Genomic DNA, 25,644 nt, shown 5'->3' with positions numbered 1-25,644 from the left:
CTTGTAAATACGGTGTCTTTTTCCCCCCCAAATCCTGTTGACATCTGCAAAGAACATCTTAACGGAGGTAGTACTATTGTATTTTGCTGTGGACATCAATAATCTCCATCATGTGCTGATGTCAGATAACAAAGCGTAGTTCACTGTGCCCAGTGATTTCGACTGTCTGAATCCCTTGTTTATACCCGACGGCGCCGCCTAGCGGTCTTACATTGGAATTGGGGACGAAGAATCAAGAGTTGGTCTTTGTGAGTAGTTTCTTGACATTTTTGCAAAAAGGATATAAGATGGTTGGCATGACTTGGGTTGATCATGATGCATATGCTGCAGAAGAACTGGGAGGGTTATAGGTTTAAGGTTGGAGTCAAGTTGGGGCTTGGGATTTTGTTGAAATTAACGGATAATACTTCCTCAGCTCCTAGTAAGTTAGATAAAATATTAGATTTAGTTCTAAATATAAAAACTCAATTTATTTTATTTTTTATATTCATTTTTTTTTTACAAAGTATCTATATTCATTATATATGTTAAGAGGCTTTTTCATTGAGCATTAGTTACAATACAAATGATTAAAAATAATAACAAGTATTTAATTTAACTAATTTTTTTAATCTATGAGTTATTTAATTCACCAAGGACAAGGAGTGACACATGTGGAGATAGTTTTGGTATGTATGGGCTGTTCATGTGAAACCAGAGATGTTTGGAAGGTTGGGTTAGGCTTTTGGGCTTTGAGGAAACAGCCCATCAGGCTATAATAACTGCGACAGTAAGCTTCACAGTGGCATAAATTTTTTAGAGAATTACAATGAAATCTTAAAAAAATTAAAAAAAAGTTTCAGAAATTATTATTTTTTATTTTGAAACTTATCATTATAATCTGTTTAGATTGTTATTGGAGTTTTTTAATAATTATTTTCCTTCTTTAAAATTGTCATTTTCCTAATTTTTTTAGAAAAAGTATAAATCTTTGGTGAAATTATTTATTTTTTAAAAATTTTTAAAACTTTTTAATGAAACCATATTAATTTTCATCATATTTTATAAATTTTTTTTGTCATACTGTGCAAAGATCTATTTTTTAATTATAAAAAGCCGTTCAAGATCTCACAGAATCAAAGACTGTTTAGGTGAAAATCAAATTATAATTTTAAGATATACAAAATAAATATATAAAAAAAATTTTGTCTGAATTTACGTAATTTTGTTTTATTAGAATTGAGTCATTTGAACCTTAATTTACATTGGTTTTTTTTTTTTTGGGCTTTAGAACAAAGACACCCATCAGTCACCGGTCCACATTGACTCTGGGAAGGTTACTTTTGTAATTTCGCGTATATTTATGTCTCTCACGGAAAATGAAATTACTTATCTCGATTCCCGGCAACCACAAAACCCTAGTTTCATGCCCCGCGGCAGCACCCCTGTTTTAAAGGTTCGTTGAAATCTCCCATTATGCTTCTTTGAATCATCTTCCTTTTCATCTTTAGGTATTGAAATTCGATTTTCAATGCCATTTTCCGTTCCAAAATCTGTTATTTCCCGAGAGCTCTGGATTTCACCTGTTCTGTACTATTTTTGTATTTATATACATCATCTTCAGTCTCCGGTTTCGTTTTTTTCTGAATCGAATTTAATTACTATTTAGGACAGCATTGAATCTGAATGTTGTTGGTTTTGTAGTTTTTAGCCCGTGATTTTACGCCTTTGTTTTCTTTTTGCATCCTTCTGATTTTGTACTTTGGTAACTCGCTGCAATTTATATATGCAGGAGCTTTGAAGAGCTTCCGGTAAGAGTTCGCAATGGCTCCTTCAAAGGGTAAGTCTTTTATTATTTCACCGCCTTTTCCCGCTTTTTCATAATTTACGTCCTGCCGGTGTCGATGATTTAGATATTTGTTGTTGCGGTAATGACTCCCTCTTGGAATTTGTGATTTTGATGCCTACACAATCCTAGTATAATGATTTCATGCGTGATTAGTCATTTTCCTTCTTCCTTTAATGCGTTCGAGGGAATTTGATTTTCAGTTACATCAGTCTTTATATTGTGTATGACATTTTGGAATTTTGGTCAACTCATTAGCTGTCGCGAGCGAAGCTTTCTCTTGTTGGATGGAATAGCATGTAAAGTTTGAATTAATGATACTGGGATGCTATGTTATGTTCTTTTTCATTCAGGGGATCTGCTTTTTCTGTGTAATAGGCCATGGCCTTCTTTTATGCCAGCTTGTTATCTTTAGTTATAACCAATTCCAACTCATGTTTTGATCCCTCAGATGATTTTCTACCCTTTTCATGTACTGCTTCATTGAAATTGAGTAGTTAGCGTGGGTGATAACATCTAATTCATGCAAATGGCCTGATGAATGTTCACCTTGTGTAGTGGATACCACCAAGAAGGCTGATCCTAAAGGACAGGCCATGAAGGCTGCCAAAGCATTGAAGTCAGGTGGTCCAGTGTTGAAGAAGAAAGCTAAGAAAATCAGGACATCTGTCACATTTCATCGTCCAAAGACATTGAAGAAAGACAGGAACCCTAAGTATCCTCGCATCAGTGCACCGCCGAGGAACAAACTTGATCACTATCAAATTCTTAAATACCCTCTCACTACCGAATCTGCTATGAAGAAGATTGAGGATAACAACACGCTGGTTTTCATTGTTGATATCCGTGCTGACAAGAAGAAGATTAAAGACGCAGTGAAGAAAATGTATGATATTCAGGCCAAGAAAGTCAATACGCTGATCAGGTAACTTAAACAATGCCTTTAGAATCAACATTGTCGAGGTACTCTACGTGTATTGCATGTTGTGGAAGCAGAACCAGAAATCTAATAGAATCGCTGTTCTTGCATAGGACTGATTTAGATAAAATTTAGAATTTGCGCATTGTCTTTTATGGCATTCTGATTGCTTGTTGCAATGTATATGATCTAAAATATTGGGTTGGGGTATTCTCGTGTGGGTATATTGTAGGGCACTGTCATTTAACTGCATCTATTTATGATCATTGTCGATTAAAAATGAATTAGCAGATAGTAAGATGTCACATCAAATAACTATTGCCTTTGATTCTGACAGTTAATATCTACAAACGGACTTGTAACTAAACAAGAGTATGCTGGATCTTAAACGCAATTTAGATGATGTTTCGTATTGTTATCATGTGAATTATTTATTATTTAACATTGGACTGAAGACTATGTAAATGCTGGATGCCTTTACCAACCTCCATAATTTGGGTGATGCAGGCCTGATGGAACAAAGAAAGCTTATGTTAGGTTGACTCCAGATTATGACGCTTTGGATGTGGCCAACAAAATTGGCATCATTTAGGGCGTTCTGCTTTGAGTCGAGCGAAGCTAATCCATTGTTGTTGAGATAGTTTCGTTAAAAATTTGCTTCCGGTTTCGACTCTCCCATGTCTATTTGACTATCTCTTATGTATAACTGGTTACTCCACATTCAATTTTGGCTAGTTCTCTCATGAGTGTAGATTTTTATACCAGACCTAATCTGTGAATGATTTGTCCTGCTCTTCAAAATATTGTGTTTTGATATGCAGCTAGCATGTTCAACCGACCTAAAACCTAATTCCCGTCAATTATCTTATTCGTCGGGGTGCCTTTTTGAAAGGAGGGGTGGTTTGATTTCGCGGACAGTTTCCTAGGACGCGTTTCATTTACATGTGGCTCAGTTGGTTTTCATGTGTAAGAGATTACCAGTTTACTCGGAGCAATTATGTTTTCGCGCATTTAAAAAGAACAAAAGAAGATTCTGACGGATGAATGAAAATGCTTCTTAGTGGGAGCGTCTAAAGGCAAGTATTCAATTGCTTTTTAAAAGTTAACGAAAGTGATTGGCCATATATTGAGCGATGATAAATTTGTAGTTAAATTTAACCTTGATTTGGAGAAAGATAGCATAATGACTCCCAAAAAGTGTACATTCTAAATAGAACTAGAACGTTAGTCATTATGGCGAGATTGGACGGGATAAAATTTAGAAAAGGATATTGAAACATTGACTACTATACTCTTCCCAGTTGACTGAAAAAAATGTTAGCTACTATAACATGGGCAATTGGCCAAACAAAAATGTAGACTTGGAATTGGGCAGCATTCTTGCAGATGAAAGTTCATCATCTCTATCATGAGAACAAACGAAAAGTTAGAACTCAGACATTGAAAATTTGGAAGGACTCTACGACTGTCTGCAATCTGTCCTTCATCTTCTCCCACCTTCTCTCATTTGCTCCCGTGGTCAAGGTGTAAAACTTCCCTGCCATTCATGCTTGTTAGTATCAGTTAATTATCTGTACCTAAGTCTTAGATGATCATACATTCAACCAGTTTACTTCCCTTTTCATCACACTTGCGTTTAAACAACCAGAGCTTGAGGCCTTGAAACAAACCTGAGCTTAAGCTCTGGTTCTCCCAAGTTTTAACTCCGCTCAATTTATCACTATATGCATTACATACTCACTAATTAACTTCCCTTTTAAACTTGAGGAAACTTATCATGGAGTTAAACCATCCAATGCAAAGACAAAACCGTACCGTTGCCAATGGAGATAGTGCTCAGAGCGTGGCGAGTATAGTTAGGAGCCTGAGCAACAAACTCAAATTGATAATACGCTTTTCCCTCAACGTCTTGCTGCACAATACAAACATGGAGCAAGCTATGTTATTCCATAAAGATAAGCCCTTTGATGTGCACATCACTCAATGCAAATACAACTCAATGAAAAGTGAAGACAACCATATTCCTCATTCACTACCCAGAGAATGTTTATAATATATTGGCGCGGTAAACTATCCAAGGGCATGCAATAAAGGCTTCATTGAAGCTCTCCTTGTTTGGGAATGATTGGAAAGGGAGAATAGTCCCTCACTTATATTTTAGATTTTCATGTATCATAATATCAGAAGAGTTTTTCCAAACAAGAAAAGATCAGTTGAAAAGAAAATCTATTTGGCAACATAATGAAACAACATTTTGTTCACTATAAACAGTCATCTTTGAGCAGGAAAAGTCCCATTCAGAACCTTCAAATACTATGAAAGGCCAAATTCACTCTAGTCAACCAATCCAAGTTAAAAAGGCTACCATGCTTGCATTAGTTACACAGAAATCTTAGATTATTTATATGCTCATAAGCATTTCAGCTTTCCAGGTCATATCTTTTCCCCCACCTTTAGCTCCCCTTATGCATATATTAGGTTAAACTACCGTGTATACACTAAGCAGCCAAGGGTGACCCCATTTCCAACGGAAACTGAAAAACAGCATGGAGGAAGGAAGATATGATATCAAATTCAACTTTTTGCATAAGTGGTAAGGAAAAGACAGAACACCAGCAATGACTAGTCCTGAGGTCAACTCTGAGATGAAAATAGCAGAGCAGAGTTGTCCAGGGAATATCATATTTACTGCTTATAGTTTCTGAATCCGTATCAAATCTCAAGACATGCAATGCAACTTCACCGTCCATTTAACATAAAGAAAGAAGAGGTATGAGATATTAAACCTCTTTTGCCTGAATTAGTTTTGTTTTCTGGGTTGGAGGAGCCAGAACTTTTTTTATTAGAGTTTCAGCAACCTGCGAGAAAAGTAAGATCAATAAAATGATTTATTTTCATTCAGAAAAGAGAGAGCGGGCTCTGATATAACACTAACCTGTTCAGGAGGTCCAAATTCTCGAATATCTTTTTTTCCAGTTGGGATCACATTTACACTGACACTTTCGAGGGGTTCAATGACATCTTTGAACACCTTATCTTGACCTTCAATCACTACTTCCTGCACAATCCCCATTGTAGTGGATGGAAGTAGCCAATCTTAACTTTTGTGAATGATAGTGAACTAGCTACAGACACAAGTCATATTGAAACTGATATCATGTAAAACTGCGCACCTGCCAGCCAAAAGGGCAGAGAAATGAATATCCATCTTTCTTGTCCAATACTGACAAAAATCCTTTCTTGTTTTCTGCAGCAACTGAGACATATCAAGGGTTTACTCTAAAGATGTCAGCCATTTATAGCCTTCTAGTCAAGAGTAATTTAGTACAAAAAATGGAAAACTTAAACTGCTTAAAGGTAATCTTACAGGAGTATAAATGTTGGTTAAACAGAAAAACCAAAGGGGCAGTAGTCCCAATGGCAATCATTTGGCGTCTTCCTGGCATTTCTGCAAAAATGTAAGAAAAAAACCATCAAAATAAGTTGTAGATGCTCTGGTTTTTAGATAGTAAGCAAGCCTTTATGAGATAAGGATTTTAGTAACTGCTTGAAGCTTCGGAATATCCAATCTTGGCCCATAAAATTTTAGAGGAAATGTAGTTTTTGGTGCCTAACAGATCAATGCTCAATTGTTTGGTATCTAAATCTTTGCGCTACTTGATTCAACCCCTTAAAGTATTTTATTTCCTACTAATTAGAAAATCAGGGAAAATATACATGCTTCAAGGATTAACAAGAGATAAACATTGCTTATGAAAAAAAAAAAAAATCGCGTTATGTACCTCACCTCACACCTTTCATATTTCATGTTGATCTCTATTATAGAATGAGTTTCACTTGCATTGTTCATAATTGACAATCTTTATGTTGATCTCTATATTTTACAAAGTTTATTGCTGAATTCTCCGCAACTGCATTTCGTGCGGTAGTGCTTAAATGATTCATATGGAATGCAAATGACACATCTGTGAGGTTAATTTTTGATATAGACCCGAGGTGCATATTGCACAATGCAACTTAACCCAGAAGTTATCGTACTGAAATTGGCACACCAGAGGTAACTTGTAATTGGACCCATAACTCAGCGGAGAAAGTGCAATATTCCAAAACAATAATCAGTAAATACATACAGCATACACTAGCGATCTATCAACGGCCTTTGATGCTAAGTTTAAGAGGTAGGACTAAATGCTTACTAAAGAAGCTACCAATGAGAATGGACGAGTTGTTGAAGTGAGATTGAGATATTTGAAAGTTGAAAAGCAAAGAAATCAAGTACTTGTACAGCTGAACTCGGAATAATCTTGAATACCTGTAGGGGAAATGGTTTTTAGTGATGAATGGGCAGCCTTAACTATGAACGAAATGCTTTCTCTTCTACAGGAACGAAAATGACCATTCTTCTGTAGCTAGTAAAATTTCAAAAAGCAGAAGGCGACTGAGTGAAATCATCACAAACTTAAAGGATCAAAAAGAGAGAGATAGAAGACGAAGGTACCTGAGGGAAAGAGCTATGGAAGAGGGTCCGGTGAATTGTTGGGGAGTTCTGAAGGGACGCCATTGTTACTGTTATTGTAAGTGGAAGTTTTCTTCGAAGTGCGAAGTTCAGGGAAGAAGAAAGGCAATGGCCTTCTCTGCCCTCAAGATTCAGTGGAGGAGGCGGAGAAAACCCCACGTAGGATGCAAAGTTATCCACATTCTTAGCGACAGCCTCTAATTCTGCAGTCTTTAAGTTAATTATTTCCCACGTGGCCGCTGAAGATAATATTTCTAATTAGTAACTTTGCAGTTTTCAAGCACATTTAGATCGGGGGAAAAAAAACCTTAGCAAGCAAATGCAAATAAGATAATATATATATACTAAAATAAGAAACTATTTAATTCTTTTTTTGTTTAATTTATTTTCTTATGTTATGGTTTATATTCTTTCTTTTTTTCCACATGCCAAAAAGGTCTCCGAACAAAAACAAATCAAGATATATAGATGATAAAATTTTATTCCGGTACTTTAAACATGTTTTTAATATATTATTGGATTGATATAACGTTTGGACTATGAAATTTGGAAGCATTTTTGTTTTATTCCCTCAAATTTCAAACACATAGTCTTAGTCCTTGACCTTTAGTCTATTTTAAAACATTAGTTTCCGCAAGTGTAATGGTGTTATAATCTACTAAATTATCATAAATGGTGTTGAGGTAGTAATACAGACTCACCAAATAGTATCTTATTATATCTTGTCTAGATAACAAATTATATAGAAGAGAGTTCTCATACACAACGTTATGAGTAGCTCCTTAAACAAGCAACAAGGGAAAAAAGGGCTAAATATCAACGTTATGGGAACATATTCTTTGTTCTTTTTCTTCTATATTATCCAAACAAGATCTAGTTAGGTGTCATCTAATGAGTTCATATCATCACTTTAATATTGATTATGACACTTTAGTAGATTTTAATATCATTACACCTCCAAGGATTAATGTTTTAAGATGAACTAAATTTTAGGAAAAAAAACTATGGATTCGAAATTTGAGGGATCAAAATAAAAATAGATACCACTACAAAAGAGGCTTTTTACGGGGTCAAAATGAGCCTTTCACAGTAATTTTGAGTGTGGTGTCTATGCCATCAATATTAAAAAGAGAGAGGATTTTACGGCAATTTATATAATCACCATGAAAAGTTTGTTTATTATTTATTGAATTTTCCTCCTCTTGCTTCGCTCTAGATCTAAAGTCTTTAACTACCAGTAGAACATCAAAGCCTTCAACTATCAAATCGAAGCTACTAAAATTTGATGAAGGTAAAATCGAACACTTAGATAAGATAAAACTCATGAATTTTAGGCTATCAAACTCAGATCTACAAAATAAGGGGAAAAATTAGATCTATTCAAGCTTCATGTATCATAGTATGTTTAAGCAAGAAGACCAATAAAAAAATAGATCTATTCAAACTTAGAACAAAACATCATGTTTTTTAATCAAAGAAAATATACCCACATCTTTTTAAAGAACTAAACCACAAAAGCTATAAAACCCATAGAAAGAGTAAAAGAGAAAGGCGAAAAACTCACAAATAAGGATAAAGAAGATGATGTGATAGCAACGACAATGGAAAAAACATGGCAGAGATGATAGAAACAAGGAGAAAATGCTGGCAAAGGTGAGAGGAGGGAGAAAATCAAGTGAGGATGACAGTGAGGGACCATGAGCTTTGATTGTGAAAAATGAAAAATTATCGCGATGGAAAGGGATTTAAAATTCTAATAAACTTTGTAAAGCGTTTTTTTAAACAACCTCTCTAAAAAGCACTTTTAGATTTTTAAATAACTGCTGTGAAAAGTAAAATGTGCTTTCTTATAATTATAAAAATGCCATTGTCATTTTTTTCACAGCGTTTTGCTTCATAACTGCCGTAAATTAGTATTGTGAAAAATCTTTTTTGTAGTAGTGAGGCTCAAATTTTAGGAACCAAAAATATTAACCTATTATTATTTAAAACTTTGAAGAGCTTTTAGTATTATTCTATTTCATTATTTTGTTTTGAATTTATTTTTTAACTACTTCATTTGAATTTGTAAGGGTGTACAATGTGATATTCTTTGTCATTGCAATAAACTAGTTGAAATAAATCCTGTTGTTCTTTATAAATTAAGATTCGTAAATGCTATCCTGCTGGTACTTAATACAGTTTAGGAAAAATAACATATATTTGTGACAAAAAATCAAATTAACTAATTTTTATAAGAATTAGTTACAATGTAATTCAGTAAGACTAATACATATTTACAACAAATAACCAAATTAAATAATTTTTTTAATATCTTTAAATTAGTTATCTAATTCTCATATTAAAGAGCAGAGTCAGTATTATTGAATATAATATTATACATAGGTGTGTGTATATAATAAAAGTTTTGCTCTTTCATTTATTCCTTTTCAATTTCATTGTTCTCTCTCTCTCTCTCTCACTCTTTTGAGTTCAATAAAAATCATGTCCTTCCACCTTCAATAACAATTATAATTAATAAAGTTTTAAGGATTATCCTAACTGATGAAGAATTAATAATGTGTTAGCTATCAAAAATATATTACTCTAATTATGAATTAATGATTGATTTATGGACACCAAATCCTAATAAAAATAGGAAAAGAAGTCCAAACTGCATTCTGCATTCAAAGGATTAGAGGCTTCAATGACCCTTCCATTCCCATAATTTGCAATTGATGCTGAACACTGCAGATGAAACTGATATTTAAAAAAAAATCTCAACTCAGCATCTTTTTCTCTACATCTAGGTAGGATTGGATTTATAAAACTCAAAAAATAATCAAGAAATCAAATGCTAGTAAAAACTATATATAGGGAGTTCTACTTTAATCCAAAAACCTAAATAACACACACATATATAAGGCACCCATTCAACATTAATTGATATATAATGTGATTTATGTTTGGATGCATTTTTTTAAAAACAAGTTTGACATAAATTTATTTAGATGATATATTAAAAAGTAAACTTTAAAAAGTTCAAATATAAAAAAAAATAAAAATCAGAAAAGTTGCTTCGGCTAAGTCAAAAGCAGAAAATGTTGCTTCAATTTTAAAGTGTTTTTTTCCCAATAAACAAGAAATCAATAAATATTATTCTAAATTACAAGAATTGAACAAACGAAACTCATCTAAGAAACATTGCTAAAGCACGTTTAGCCATCATATTATCTTTCAAGTTGTTTTCTCTTTGAATGTGTTGAAGATTAATGGACCAATAACATTGGAGCATTGCATGGCTTCCTAGAATAAAAAAGTCAGTTAATTCTAAAATCATGTCAAATATCATTTTTCATCCAGCTAATTTTTTAATCCCAATTAATTTCTAAGTTCTCCTTACACGATGGCAATCAAGTTCGAAAGTGTCATTGAAGACGTTGTCAAGTTTTAAACATTAGGGAACATATTAGCTTCGAGCAATAAAAACACCTATATATATAGATTATACATTTCCTGCTCAAAAAGGAGCAAGATACAGATCGGATAGCCGCACAGGCATTCTTGGAGATAAGAATAACAATTAGATTTTAGCCTAATCAAACAACTTAGTTCTCTACCTATGAGATCTTAGAAGGTTACGTTTAAGATCTAGTTGACTAATTCGAAAAAATTGATAAAATTAAATAAATTACTTAATTATAACATATGTTACATAATTTTTTAAAAAATATTTATGTATATTATTAAATTATATATCAATTTATGAGTTAGGAAATTAATTTGGAAAAAATAATAAATATTAATATAAATATAAAGTAATTTATTTAATTTTGTTAATATCTCTAAATTAGTTAATTAGGTCTTATATTAAAAAGTGGATATAATATTTAGATTACACAGACGTCTAGAGAAGTTAACAGCCATGCTGATTAATTTGTTAGTAAGAGTTATGCAGAAAATCATTGTACACACTCCTCCTATGAATGTAGACATTTGCTTTTTGTTTTTTGTTTTTAATGGAAAGTAGACATTTGCTTTTAATTAGCTAATTAGTGCAAATAATAAATAGATGGGTGCTATTAATTAATAATAATTATTTTTTCATGCCCCTAAATACTGTATTCCAAAAAAAAAAAGGAGGATTGGAAGAGACGAATTTTTAAGGGAGAAAAAAACAAATGTCAATGCGATATTTTTCAACCATCACACGAATTAACAGCACGGCAACGTGTTGTTACTTTTCACACAAGAATTAGCCTCACTCGTAACAGATTAACATGTCTTTATATTATTATATGGATCACGTTTCAAAATCAAAATAAATTTGGATAAATATAATTATCAATAATCTTTACTTGTGAGGGCAGAAACGATGAAGTTTAAGGCACCGTTTGGATGTTTGCCCAAACCATGGTTTGGGGGCCCAAACCATAGTTTGGGTAAAAACCTACCCAAACAGTCATCCCAAAAACCAAACCATGGTTTTGGGTCAAAACCATGGTTTTGATTCCAAAACCATGGTTTTGGAAAAAGCAAAATTTTTTTGCTTTTGGAGAAAAGAGGGAGAGTGTGAGAGCCTATAGGATATGTATCTTGTTATTTTTTTTATAAACATATTTTTTATAAACATATTTAATCTTATATTTTATAAATATATATACATATTAATTATTTATTAATTATATTATTTTATGTATTATTAATTATGTTGGTAAAAAATATATTATTAATAGTTTATTCCTTCAAATTAAAATATATCATAAAATCTATTTTTCTGTAATTATCATATTAACTTATGTCTTTTTTTTAGTAATTTGTGTATAAAAAGTGCTTCTGATAACAACTATCCAAACACTCTCACTTTTCAAAATCACTCCAGAATCTATTCTTCACAGAATCTATTCTCCAGAATCAATTTTCCAAACCACGGTTTGGTTTCATCCAAACACACCCTAAAAGATATACGTAGGCGTGGATCATGTTCAAGCCTCTCATTCCTTCTTATTATAAAATATTTTGTCTAAAGTATAGAACTTTCTAACTGATCAACCACACTCCTCTAATCAATGAATTTGATGGAGGACGATTTTGATGTTTTATGAAAAAATAACTAATTTTAAATAATTCTATTAATTTATGTAAAGTATTCTTCTGGTTCTATTTATAAGTCACTTCGAACATGTTTCATGCAGACCAAGAAAAACCTTAAACTTTATTAACTCTTCTTAAGATTTAATAACTTTTCAACTTATCTCTATTTAATATTTGTCATATCTTATATAAATAAAATCAACACAAAAATAAATAAAGGATAAAATTATGCATCAATGTAAAAGATTTCTCTCATTATGCGAATCTTTGGCGTCAAATCTTCTATTAACCCAAAAAAAACACCAAGAAAAAAGAGTACTACTACATGTGGTCGCATTTAATTATAACCTCAAATATCATTTTATTACGACATGTGTCAAATCATAAAGAAAATGTAGCCTTAATTAGTCGGTTAAAATCAAAATTACTTGCATCACCAAAGCTTAGTAATAAGCTGAAAACCTAATTAAAAGAGACTTTGCATACCAATTAGTGGTTGATTTTTGATTTCATGCCCGGCCTCTTTATTAATTAAACCGCCTCTCTAGAACGGATCTGGTCTTTAATCTACAACATAATGACAATTAATAATGTTGGCACTATTATTGCTGAATATTATTTCTGCTACTTGAGTCAATTGTTTCAATGTTGAGCTGGCCTTATCTGAACTGCTTCCTTTGAAATTTAATGTACCTTGACCACAGTTTTATAGTATTGGTATTATTTTCCCTCCGGCCCTATCTTCTCGCACCATGACTAGTTCTTCTCATATTAGCAAAAATATTAAACTGAAAATACTAGAAGAACTTTGTTAAATTTAAGGTTTTGATGATAACAAATTATGAAAGTTCTGGTTTAGTAAGTTGATTAATCACCTGATCGATCAAAGGTTAATCGATCATGTGTCAGATAAAATGTCTCTGTACAAAGATAACTTGGTAGTAAGATTAATCGATAACTTGCTAGATAAATCAAAATTTATGAGTTTATCGATCAGTTTATCGATCAAGGTTAACTCTGTGAGTGTGAAGGATTGCAGAAAATTATCGATCATTTGATCGATAATTAGTTGTTTGATCAATTGTCAGATAAAGTCATACAATTTTAGTGAGCATTTATCGATCACCTGGTTGATCAATGAGTTATCGATGAGAAGACAGATAAATGGTAAAGTTTTCCTACTGACATTGTATTATGGTTCATTCACCATTTATCAATCACTTTATCGATCAGACAATTATCGATGACCTGTTCTATCATTGCATAATAACTTACTGGTTTATCGATATTTTTTGTTCTATCTAAGTGTGCTGTCAAGTTCCTTAATCGATCAATTGATCGATCAGTGTTTTATTGATCAAATGATCGATCATTGTCATCTCATTGCACTCAGTTGTTTTAAATCATTTTTGGATCACTTGATCGATCATTTCATTGATAATGAAATGATCAATCGTCCAAACTTCTGAAACTTTTGTTTTCACATAACGTGATTGATCAAGTTTTTTTCTAGCCTATTTGAACTAAGTTCATCAATGATATTTTATCGATCACTTGATCGATTAATCTTTAATCGATCATTTACTTGATCATCGAATATTCTGTGACTTATTTGAGAAAATCTGTTTTAAACCTTTTATCGATCATTTTTCCTATCATTTATTTATCAATAAAGTATTCGATCAACGGTCTTTGAAAAACTATTTCCCTCATACTTAGCCTTATTGATAATATGATTGATCAAACAGTTTTCGATCACTTATTCGATCATTGTACCAGCTTATTTCATAACTGCCATTCACGATGATTTTAAAAGTCTTTTGAATCTTTATCTTTAAGCTTTTCTCAGTTATACTGTTAGTCTCAACTCACTTTTGAAAGGATTCAAAGGCATAGATGAATTTAAAATTTTATTCTTACAAAATTTCTTCAGAAGTCATTGTATTCATTTCTCATCCTTTATCGATCACTTATTCAATCATTTGTTGATCCATAAGCTTATTGATAAATGTATAAATATGTAACTAAGGTTTTCTCTGTAATTAATCGATAACTTAATCTATCAACCACTTATTGATCAAGGCATGGATCAAGTATGTTCAGTTCATATTTAAAATACTTGATGATTAATTCATTGCTTTTCTAATTGTTATATGAATATCAATAATCATCATTTGTTCAGTTATCTTTACAAATTTCCTTCCGAAAGAGATCTTACTTGTTTCAAGTATTGTTACAGATTACAAAGCTAGATCAACGGTTATTTCGTAGCCTGTAATCTACTGTGTCAGAAACACTAATAGTGAACTGTTGTTGTAACTGCCGAACACACGCAACCGATTTTCCAACAGCTAGAAGCTCTTCAGTTTAACAGTTAATTAAACTTCTCCAACTATAAAAAACGTGAAGAGTATTGAATAAAGTATTGAATACATGAGCTACCATCTGCTAAAATACTTACTGTTGCATTCAATACTCTATTTCTTTCACTGAGTGTCAATGTTTATTATTCATTTATTCTGTGAGAGAGTTTGATATATCTTTTTACTCATTTTCTGAAAGTAGCTTAAGAGTGTGGATTCTTGAGAGGGATTGTAACTTTACGGGTAGTAAGGGGGAGTGATTGAAAAAATCAATTATTATACTGAGGCGCTAAGAGCTCGTTTAATCTTGGGATCATAATGGAAATTTTAGAGGTGTTCTGAGGAGTACCGGACATAGGTCAAGTGGTTGAGACTGAACCAGTATAAATCTTGTGTCTTTGCTCTGTGGTGAAATCCTTCTAACTCAACCTTTTCTGTTTATTTACTTCACTGTTTCATTACGTTAAAATTTTTATAACTCACCCGGTTCACTCTTTTTTTAGGTGAAACTGCCACTAACAATTGCAAATTTTAAGGATTATCCCAACTGATGAAGAATTAATAATGTGTTAGCTGTCAAAAATATGTTACTCTAATTATGAATTAATGATTGATTTATGGACACCAAATCCTAATAAAAATAGGAAAAGAAGTCCAAACTGCGTTCTGCATTCAAACGATCAGAGGCTTCAATGGCCCTTCCATTCCCATAATTTGCAACTGATGCTGAACACTGCAGATGAAACTGATATTTTAAAAAAATCTCAACTCAGCATCTTTTTCTCTATATCTAGGTCGGATTGGATTTATGAAACTCAAAAAATAATCAAGAAAATGAAATGCTAGTAAAAACTATATATAGGGAGTTCTACTTTAACAAAAAAACCTAAATGACACACACATATATAAGGCACCCATTCAACTTTAATTGATAATTGATATATAATGTGATTTATGTTTGGATGTATTTTTTTTTTAAAAAAAGTTTGACATAAATTTATTTAGATGATATATTAAAAAGTAAACTTTAAAAAGTTTTGACATAAATTTATTTAGATGATATATTAAAAAGTAAACTTTAAAAAGTTCAAATATAAAAAAAATAAAAAATAAAAAGTAAAAAAAGTTGCTTCAACTAAATTAAAAGCAGAAAAGGTTGCTTCAATTTTAAAATGGTTTTTTAATAAACAAGAAATCAATAAAAATTATTCTAAATTACATGAATTGAACAAACGAAACTCATCTAAAGGAACTAAATGAAATCTAAGAAACATTACTAAAACACGCTTAGCCATCGTATTATCTTCCAAGTTCTTTTCTTTTTGAATGTGTTGAAGATTAACGGACCAATAACGTGGGAGCATTGCATGGCTTTTTAGAATAAAAAAAGTCAGTTAATTCTAAAATCATGTCAAACATCGCTTTTCATCCAGCTAATTTTTTAATCCCAATTAATTTCTAAGTTCTCCTCACACGATGGCAATCAAGTTCTAAAGTGTCATTGAAGACATTGTGAAGCTTTAAACATTAGGGAACATGTTAGCTTCGAGCAATAAAAACACCTATATATATATATATATATTGATTATACATTTCCTTCTCAAAAAGGAGCATGATATAGATCGGATAGCCACACAGGCCTTCTTGGAGATAAGAACAACAACTGGATTTTAGCCTAATCAAACAGCTTAGTTCTCTACCTGTGAGATCTTAGAAGGTTACGTTTGAGGATTTAGTTGAAGTTTTTAGTGATTCTACTGAAGTTTTGAAACTTATACCACACGAACACTCATCAAATCATTTACCTATTTGTTTAATCAGAGAAGTTCGGGAGCAGCTAACCGCCTTCTGTTTTTATGGCACAATAATTACTTTTGTGGAGCTACTTAGCAAGTTCCATCTCTCACTCACGCTTCAACACTTCTAATTAGATAAATTAGGCTATTATTTGCTACTTCCTGCTCTCAATATAAGACCAATTTGAGGAGATTAATAAAGTTAAATAAATTATTTAATTACAGCATATGTTACATAATTTTTTTAAAAATATTTATGTGTATTATTAAATTATATATCAATTTATGAGTTAGCCAATTAATTTGAAAAGAAGATAAATATAAATATAAATATAAGATAATTTATTTAACCTTTTAAATTTTTTCAAATTAGTTAATTAGGTATTATATTAAAGATTAGATGTAATATTTATATTATACGTATTTCTAGAGAAGTTAACATCTATGCTGAGTAATTTGTTAGTAAGAGTTACGAGATATCATATAAATGCAGAAAATCATTGTACACACTCCTCCTATGAACGTAGACATTTGTTTTTTGTTTTTTAATGGAAAGTAGACATTTGCTTTTAATTAGCTAATTAGTGCAAATAATAAATAGGTGTGTGCTATTAATTAATAATTATTTTTTTTCTTCATGCGTTTAAATACTGTATTCCGGAAAGAAGAAGGATTGGGAGATTGGGAGAGACGACTTCTAAAAAAAGGGGGGGGAAAAATGTCAATGCGATATTTTTCCACCATCACACGAATTAACAGCATGGCAACGTGGTGTTGTTACTTTTCACACAAGAATTAGCCTCGCTCCTAACAAATTAACGTGTCTTTATATCATTATATGGATCACATTTCAAAATCAAAATAAATTTGGATAAATATAATTATCAATAATCTTTACTTGTGCGGGCAGAAACGATGAAGTTTAAAAGATATAGACGTGGATCATGTTCAAGCCTCTCATTCCTTCTTATTATAAAATGTTTTGTCTAAAGTATAAAACTTTCTAACTAATTAACCAAACTCCTCTAATCAATGAATTTTATGGAAGACAATTTTGATGTTTTATAAAAAATAACTAATTTTATTAATTTGTATAAAGTAATATTCTGATTCTATTTATAAGTAACTTCCAACATGTTTCACGTAGACTAAGAAAAATCTTAGATTTCATTAACTCTCCTTTAAGATTTAATAACTTTTTAATTTTATTTCATATCCCATGTAAACAAAATTAACACAGAAATAAACGAAAGATCAAATTGTGCATCAATGTAAAAGATTTCTCTCATTACCCTGCAAATAAGACTAAAAAATATCTTTTTTCTCTGCCCTATAAGTAGGACTAGAGGAGTAATTATTAAGGAGAGTAAGTAGCTTATGCGAATCTTTGGCGTCAAATCTTCTATTAACCCAAAAAAAAACACCAAGAAAAAAGAGTACTACTACATGTGGTCTCATTTAATTATAACCTCAAATATCATTTTATTACGACATGTGCCAAATCATAAAGAAAACGTAGCCTTAATTAGTCGGTTAAAATCAAAATTACTTGCAAAACCAAAGCTTAGTAATGAGCTGAAAACCTAATTAAAAGAGACTTTGCATACAAATTAGTGGTTGATTTTTGATTCCATGCTCGGCCTCTTTATTAATTAAACCGCCTCTCTAGAACTGATCTAGTCTTTAGAATCTACAACATAATTACAATTAATAATGTTGGCACAATTATTGCTGAATATTATTGCTGTTACTTGAGTCAATTGTTTCAATGTTGAGCTGGCCTCATCTGAACTACTTCCTTTGAAATTTAATGTCTGTTGACCACAGTTTTATACTATTGGCGGCCCTATTTTCTCGCATCAAGACTAGTTCTTCTCATATTAGCAAAAATATTAAACCCAAAATACTTGAAGAACTTTATGTACTTATTATAATGTTTTTTTTATTTTCATACATACACTCATGTACATAAATATATTAATGTCAAGCCCGAGCTCAGGACCTCATCTAACCCTAGTGGGCAGCTTTACTGGGACAAGTGATGTTTTATCACACTCAGGTACTGTTTGGGTGACACCCCAAACCATGATTTGGGGACCCAAACCATGGTTTGGGTGATAAGTCACCCAAACACCCACCCAATTTGCACAAACCATGGTTTTGGGCCAAAACCATGGTTTTGGAAAAAGTAAAATTTTTTTGCTTTTGGAGAAAAAAGGGAGAGTGTAAGAGCCTATAGGATATGTATTTTGTTATTTTTTTTATAAACATATTTTTTTATAAACATATTTAATCTTATATTTTATAAATATATATACATATTAATTAATTATTAATTATATTATCTTATGTATTATTAATTATGTTAATAAAAAATATATTATTAATAATTTTATTCCTTCAAATTAAAATATATCATAAAATCTATTTTTTCTGTAATTATCATATTAACTTATGTCTTTTTTTTAGTAATTTGTATATATAAAAAGTGCTTCTGATAACAACTATCCAAACACTCTCACTTCTCAAAATCACTTTTTTATAACATTAATCATCATTATGTATATATATAAATTAACTGCATTGACTGCTTGTATTTTAAAATATTACTATTATAATGTAAATCATATAAATCTAGACCTTGAAAGATAAATACTTTTTTGAAAAAATGTAAAAAAAAAAATACTTGTTGAATTTTAAATAGATAAATAGATCATGTTAAAATTCAATAAGTATTTTTTGTTGTTGTTGTTCTTCTTCTTTTTTTAATTTAATTTCTTTGTTAAAATATATTCTTACCTGAAGCAAAGTGATTTCTTCCACATACCGATATCGTGTCAACAAAAAGATCAATCGCCTCATTGGCTGAGGCTTATCTGATAGAATGGAACCACGTATTTTTTACAAAGAGCAAAAAGAATTCTGAGTTATAATTTATATACTACTTTTTTCATTTCTAAATATAGAAATTATATAACTAGTTTATAGATATTAATAAAATTAGTTAAGTAAATTATTTGTAATTAATAATATCTATCTATCTAAAATAATCCTTCAACCATTTGCATTAGAAATTACCCATTAACAAAAGTCTTCTTTTAATATGATCCCATCAACAAAAGCTTTTATATTTAAGACCCCAAGAAATACAATTAAAAAAGAATAGTTATCTTAACCCAATGGATCTAGATTCGATGACATCCACAAAAATGGTTAGCTTCAGTAAAATGACTCGATTATCTAAAACCAAGGTCTCAAATTTTTCACTAAAAGAAGAAGAAGAGTATTTTGTCAACGAAAAAATTTATGATGAAAAGCACACGAATCTAAAATAATTGATAGCATCTTCTATCAAATACTCCCTCCGTTCCTTATTATAAGGGACAAATAACCGAAGTACGTTGATCAAAAAAACAGTTAAAATTAGTTAAGAACAATTAATGTGTAAAAAGTATAATTTTTTTCCAAAAATACCCTCATTAATAAGGAGAGAGAGCATGAGAGAGAACAATTAAATTATTAAAGAAAGAGAAGTGGGAGGGAGAGAGAGTGTGAGTTGGAGATAATAAATATGGGTAAAATAGTAAATCAACACAAAAAAGTAGAGACAACTTGTAAGTGTCTCTTATATATAGGAACATGCCATAAGCATCAAATGTCTCTTATAATAAGGAACGGAGGGAATAGTTATTAAAAAGATACCTACAAGTAACTAGGTTGAATTAATAAGATCTCATGTATTCAACAGCTGGATTATAGATAATTTGATGATTAGTGATTGTAATTGCGTAAAAAGAGCAATTTTCAAGTCTTAATTTCTGTAGCTAGTGAAGGAAATAAAAAATATCTATAAACAAAAGACAAAGTGGGATTTGAGATGAGCACAAGTATATGTAGAAATATACTATTATATATAACAAAAGATACTGTAGATTCATTAAAGGATTGGAATGAATGAAGAAGAAAGCAATTCTAAGAGGAAGGCGAAGCTTAAAGTCCATTACTTGTATCAGCAAGCTTACATGGGAACCTGAAGAAAACCTCAGTATAGGACAGATAATCAAGACATGCGGTATATCCCCTTCAAATTATATTACTAAAACAACGTTGATGGTTAAAACGTCTTCGTTATGGTCTTGGTCAAATTTAGATTTTTACAACTGGCACCATCCCACTTTAAAGTTCATAAGTGATAAAATGTTGATGTGATCTCTAACAATTAACAACTTCACCGCAATATTTCATATTTATTACTCCTTCGGTTCTTTATATAAGACTCAATTTTTGAGTTGGTTTTGGTCTTAAATATAAGATTCATTTTTCATATTTATCAATTTTCTCTAAATTATCCCTATGGATACTCCCTCAACCATAATCAAGTAAAAGAGGGAGAGGAGGTATTAAGAAAGATGATTATGGTGTTTTAGAAAAAATATGTCACTTTTCTTATAATTAGCTAACTTACCTAACTTCCTTAGTCTAATCAAATTAGTTAAATAGGTCTTATATTAAGGATCAGAGGAGTACTTTCTAAATATATGAGCTAGTCACGAGGTTAGTTTTCATTTTAAACATAAAATCTTAATTCATTTTATTTTTTATATTAATCATTTTTTAAAGATATATAATTTAATATTATATAAGTATTTTAGAAAGACTATATCATATTTGTTAAAATTAAGCAATTTATTAGATTCCTTAATATACTTAAATTAGTTAGGAAGATCTTATATTAACCTATCATGGCAGAAAGCAAAAGTGCCGTCATTATACAACAATACAATTATAATAGGGATAATTAATCTCCAGCCCTTATAATTTCATCTGATTTCTAATCAGGTTTTTATAAATTTTTTTTCCAGATCTTTTTACTTTTACATGCTTTTAATTATGCCCCTTTATTATTATTTTTTCTTTTTATCAGGTTCTTATAGTTTTACTTATTTTTTAATTAGATCCTTTATAGTTTTTAAAAAAGTATTTATTAACTTTATTCTTTAAAATTAATTTCATATTTAAATTAATAATTATATAATTGGAAAAAATAATTAATATAATCATTTAGTAATTAATAATTAATCAGAATAATCAATTATACTTAACTATAAATTATTTATAATTATATTCTAATTTTAGAAAATTTTATTATTATAATTTGAATTTTATAATTATAATAATTAGAATTGAAAAATAAATAATATATATGTTTAACTAAAAATTTAAAAGAATATTAACATAAGATTATTATAATAATTTATTATTTATAGAATAAAGAATAAAAACTATAAGGAACTAATTAAAAATAAGGTAAAATAATAAGGACCTGATAAAAAAAATTAAAAGGACCTAATTAAAAATATGTGAAATTATAAGAACATGATAGAAAGAAAAAAAATTATAGAGACTTGATTAAAAACTAGTTGAAACTATAAGGACTTGTGCATTAATTATCTCATTATAATATAACTATATTTTATTACAATTTTAATTTTTTTAAATTTGGTGATTATTTACTTCTTTAACTTTAAATTTTTAATTAGTATGAGTTCAATTTCGTAGGATGCATAAAATTTGAGAAATGAGTTGCATTGATGGACCTATGTACTGTTGTTAACATTATTGGTAATATAAATAATATATGGTCAAAAATATATTTATTCTTTTCAAATGAGATTTTAGCCTTTACTCTTTTAAAACTAGAAAGAATAATACCTATTGCTTCAGTTTCAATATATATTTTACTGGTATAAAAATAACAATTTTGGTATTATTATAATTTTAGAATTTTCATAAGGTGGCTTTTAAGCCGTAAATTCTCTTTAATACTGGCGAGACTTGGAACCTAACCCATTAGGTTTTTAATTTTCAAGAAATATTTCTATAAAATTTGAATTATATTTCTCTGATTTTTAATTTTTGAAATTTCAGTATCATATCATTTTTATATTCTTTTGAAATATACGGGAAACTCAGCCAAAATATGACACCCGAACGGCATCTTATTGAACAAAAATGGTGATATTAGCCCATTTTTTATGGTTCCATACAATTTATGACCTAAAATAATATAATAAGGAGAATTACAATAAGTCCCATAAAAAAAAGTTACAAAACAAGTCTCAGAGGTTGTTATTCTTTATTATATACTACTTATTGGAACCTTTTAGTAATTATGTATCGTCTATAGGACCTATTGCAATTCTTCCAATATAACTTGTCAAAATTTTTATGGTATGTATGGATATACTAATCCTAAGTGTGTAATAGTTGAATTTTAATGCAAAACATATTGGATTTTACCCAATTTTTTTCCTTATAATTAATTCATCCTTCCAATCAAAACTATAATTAACATAATTAAGTTGCATAAAATAATGTTGAAACGAAACTGATATACCCCAAAACAAACTAGCTGGAAAGTTTCAAAACATACGACACATATTTTAGAGCCGCCGAAATACACGAATTTTTCGTTCTTTCTTGTCGTTTTAATTAATGAAAAGAAAAATCTTGATAGGGTTTTCAATATGACGGCATTTGGGGACTCCGAGCTTGATCCTTGATCGATATTTATATAATAAAGTGATTTCTTTGCCGCTCTATACATCCTAGTGTTATAAAAAATTTCATATTGAAGGAAAACCACAATTGCTTAGACCTGGTCCACAGGGTTGAAGTCAACAGGGTCTCATTGAATTAAGCCTCTAAACTCCATTTGATGCGGACAAATATCATAACCACTTATGGAAAAGTTCTATATAAAGTTAAAAAGCCCCAAGAAGGCCCCAAGACAGAGCTGTTCTATCCATCCATAAGTTGCGATTTCTCATCTTCGACTCGGATTCTTTGCATTTACTGCACACTGTCTGTTTGATGAAATTACTCAGAGAAGCATAATCAAGTTCTTGAGAGGCAGTTTCCATGGAGGACATGTTTAGCAGTTTGCCTGATGAGATTCTTGGCCACGTGGTTTCTTTTCTGCCAAATGAATCTGCTCTTTATACCAGCCTACTTTCTACCAGGTGGAGGGACTTGTGGAACGAGACTTTGGTTAGATATGGAACTGCTGAGGATATGGCAGATTCTGTTGTTGATTTCCTTGCTCGTTTTGAAGAGCTTCATCCATTAAAGCATCCTAGGAGGCTTCAATTTCACTATGTTGAAACTGAAGACTCTGTACTCTTAGCATCTATTGCTACTAACAACAAGCTTCTTTTGGATTTCTCCGGAAGGAAGAAAAGAGAAGAACCCGAAGGGCCTTATGAGATGCGCTTGAAGCTCAATATTCAGAATCCTCAGTCATTTCCTCCTCCTACTTTCTCAATCAAGACTCTCTATTTGAAATCTGTTTGCTGTTTGACAAGTGAGGTAGTTTCCTCCGTTGTATCAAGCTTGCAGCATCTTGAGAACTTGATAATCACTGGCTGTGACGGATTGGAGTCTCTCTGCATAGTCGACGGCGAAACAAAACTTGTCAAGTTAACCATTCTAGATTGCTTGCAGTTGAAGTCCCTCCAACTCAGAACTTGCAGACTCAAATATTTTAGGTATAGAGGTTTGCTGCCACGAATTTTGCCTGAAAATTTCTTCAATCTTGCCGATGCCATGCTTGATTTCAGACTAGGCCATATCTGCTACAACTTCAAGACTGAACATTTTGATACCACCTTGTTAACCATAAAGAACTCTGAAGTTCTTACTCTGTGTGAATGGAATTATCGGGTATGCTCTTTCTCCCCCGTTTCTGTAATGGTTTTCTTCTTGTATTGTGCTCTTACTACTTTTGGCCACATGAAAATTTGTCATATGACTAACCAACTATATTTTACTCAAAAGTATAGCTAATGTTAGGTTTTGCTTGCTATTAAGCTTGGCATGGAAGAGCATATTGAGCTGTAAAAGATATTCACTTGTCATGCTTTTATTAGAGAACTTCATATGAAACACGTAAACAAGTGCATCAGGATTTGTTTTTCCCTGCTGATAACTGAAAGATGAGTACTTCCAAGAAGTGCTGTTGTTCACACAGTCTAATCCCAAATGGCTATTATTGCAGGCATTAATTTGGCCATCAATTTCACCCCAAATTGAAAGCTTTATTTTCTACAAGCTGAAAGAGTTATGGTGGATTGTTAAAGATGGACAAAGCAGTGATGCCTTAGTGTCCTTCTTGAAGCTCTGCCCTGCTTTGCAGAAACTTTATGTGACAGTGAGCTTCCTTCTTAATATTAATCTAACCTCTGTCAACTTTGCATTATTTATTTTCCAATCTTTCTGATGATTTTTTTCCCCTTATTTGCAGGTTGATCCCGAAAGTTATTTCACATCAAACCCTGCGGCTTCAGGCTTGAAGGAAGCAACCAAATACAAGAAACTGGAGCATCTGAGACTCGTTAAGCTTATGGGTTTTACAAGGAAGGAAGATGAAATCTCACTGGCAAAAGATTTGATTCAGCTAGTGAAGGCAAAACCTCCAAGGATAGATGCATCAGATGGAAGTTGCTTGCAGGTTTTGGGAAACACTTTAAGTGAACATAAAGAAAGATGTGAGCTTGTGAGACTGGAAAAGGAAATTAATGTGTGCGCCAAGCATCCTCACATGGGCTTATAGACCGATAGTTTTGTGGGTATTGTAGTTTTTTCAGGTAGATTATCTATGGAATATTTGAGCATAAGATACTTTGAAGTATCAAGTTTTGGAGCTGTGTATGTCTTAAAATTATATATAAATGTATTTAGCTATTTATAATATATATTATATGTTGCTTATATAAATGAGTTTTCTAATTTTTGAAGAATTAGAATATCTTTGTGCAAATGTTCCTGGATTTTGCTTTCCTTTGTTTGAATCATATGTAGCTCATAATTCATTAAGTTGTAAACTTACAAGAAACAATCATTTCCACTTATGTGTTTTTTTTTATATTTTAATTCATAAAAATGGAATGACCGCCAATTCACCTATTTTACATTTATTGAACACACACACCACGGCTTTAAAGAGCAAGAGAAGACAAATTATAGTAGTATATAGTGGATATGAATCATCATCCTTACATATTTACATTCTTTTATATTTTTATTAAATAATTATTTGATGCTTGCTCATTATTATTGGGTCAAATTTAAATATTATATAACTATATTTTTCT

General features: G+C 31.0%; 3 protein-coding genes across 4 annotated transcripts; 2 read left to right on the top strand and 1 right to left on the bottom strand.

Annotated features, from left to right (window-relative positions):
• Window positions 1–1,382: 1,382 nt before the first annotated feature.
• Window positions 1,383–3,589, top strand: LOC114760034 (60S ribosomal protein L23a-2). 2 transcript variants are annotated; one of them, XM_028949279.1, is made up of 4 exons: window positions 1,383–1,435; window positions 1,772–1,819; window positions 2,384–2,750; window positions 3,252–3,589. In XM_028949279.1, the coding sequence occupies exons 2-4, from the start codon at window positions 1,804–1,806 to the stop codon at window positions 3,334–3,336; spliced, it is 468 nt and encodes a 155-aa protein (XP_028805112.1). In that variant the 5' UTR covers window positions 1,383–1,435; window positions 1,772–1,803; the 3' UTR covers window positions 3,337–3,589. The 2 variants fall into 2 exon arrangements, with proteins under 2 accessions (XP_028805112.1, XP_028805111.1); XM_028949278.1 differs by having other exon boundaries at window positions 1,401–1,490.
• A 300-nt stretch (window positions 3,590–3,889) lies between these two features.
• Window positions 3,890–7,384, bottom strand: LOC114760078 (psbP-like protein 1, chloroplastic). Its single transcript, XM_028949334.1, has 8 exons — window positions 7,243–7,384; window positions 7,057–7,153; window positions 6,112–6,192; window positions 5,918–6,000; window positions 5,680–5,802; window positions 5,531–5,602; window positions 4,560–4,656; window positions 3,890–4,281 (listed from the first exon to the last, which is right to left on the bottom strand). The coding sequence occupies exons 1-8, from the start codon at window positions 7,303–7,305 to the stop codon at window positions 4,178–4,180; spliced, it is 720 nt and encodes a 239-aa protein (XP_028805167.1). The 5' UTR covers window positions 7,306–7,384; the 3' UTR covers window positions 3,890–4,177.
• A 15,897-nt stretch (window positions 7,385–23,281) lies between these two features.
• Window positions 23,282–25,310, top strand: LOC114760069 (F-box protein At2g39490-like). Its single transcript, XM_028949321.1, has 3 exons — window positions 23,282–24,214; window positions 24,549–24,701; window positions 24,795–25,310. The coding sequence occupies exons 1-3, from the start codon at window positions 23,414–23,416 to the stop codon at window positions 25,101–25,103; spliced, it is 1,263 nt and encodes a 420-aa protein (XP_028805154.1). The 5' UTR covers window positions 23,282–23,413; the 3' UTR covers window positions 25,104–25,310.
• Window positions 25,311–25,644: the final 334 nt, after the last annotated feature.

The sequence above is a fragment of the Neltuma alba genome, unplaced genomic scaffold (genome assembly GCF_004799145.2).
Source record: "Neltuma alba isolate B1F8T4 unplaced genomic scaffold, ASM479914v2 tig00010929_pilon, whole genome shotgun sequence".
Classification (NCBI taxonomy): Eukaryota; Viridiplantae; Streptophyta; class Magnoliopsida; order Fabales; family Fabaceae; genus Neltuma; species Neltuma alba.
The sequence above is the reverse complement of the archived record's forward strand: the minus strand, read 5'-3'. Positions and strand labels throughout refer to the sequence as shown.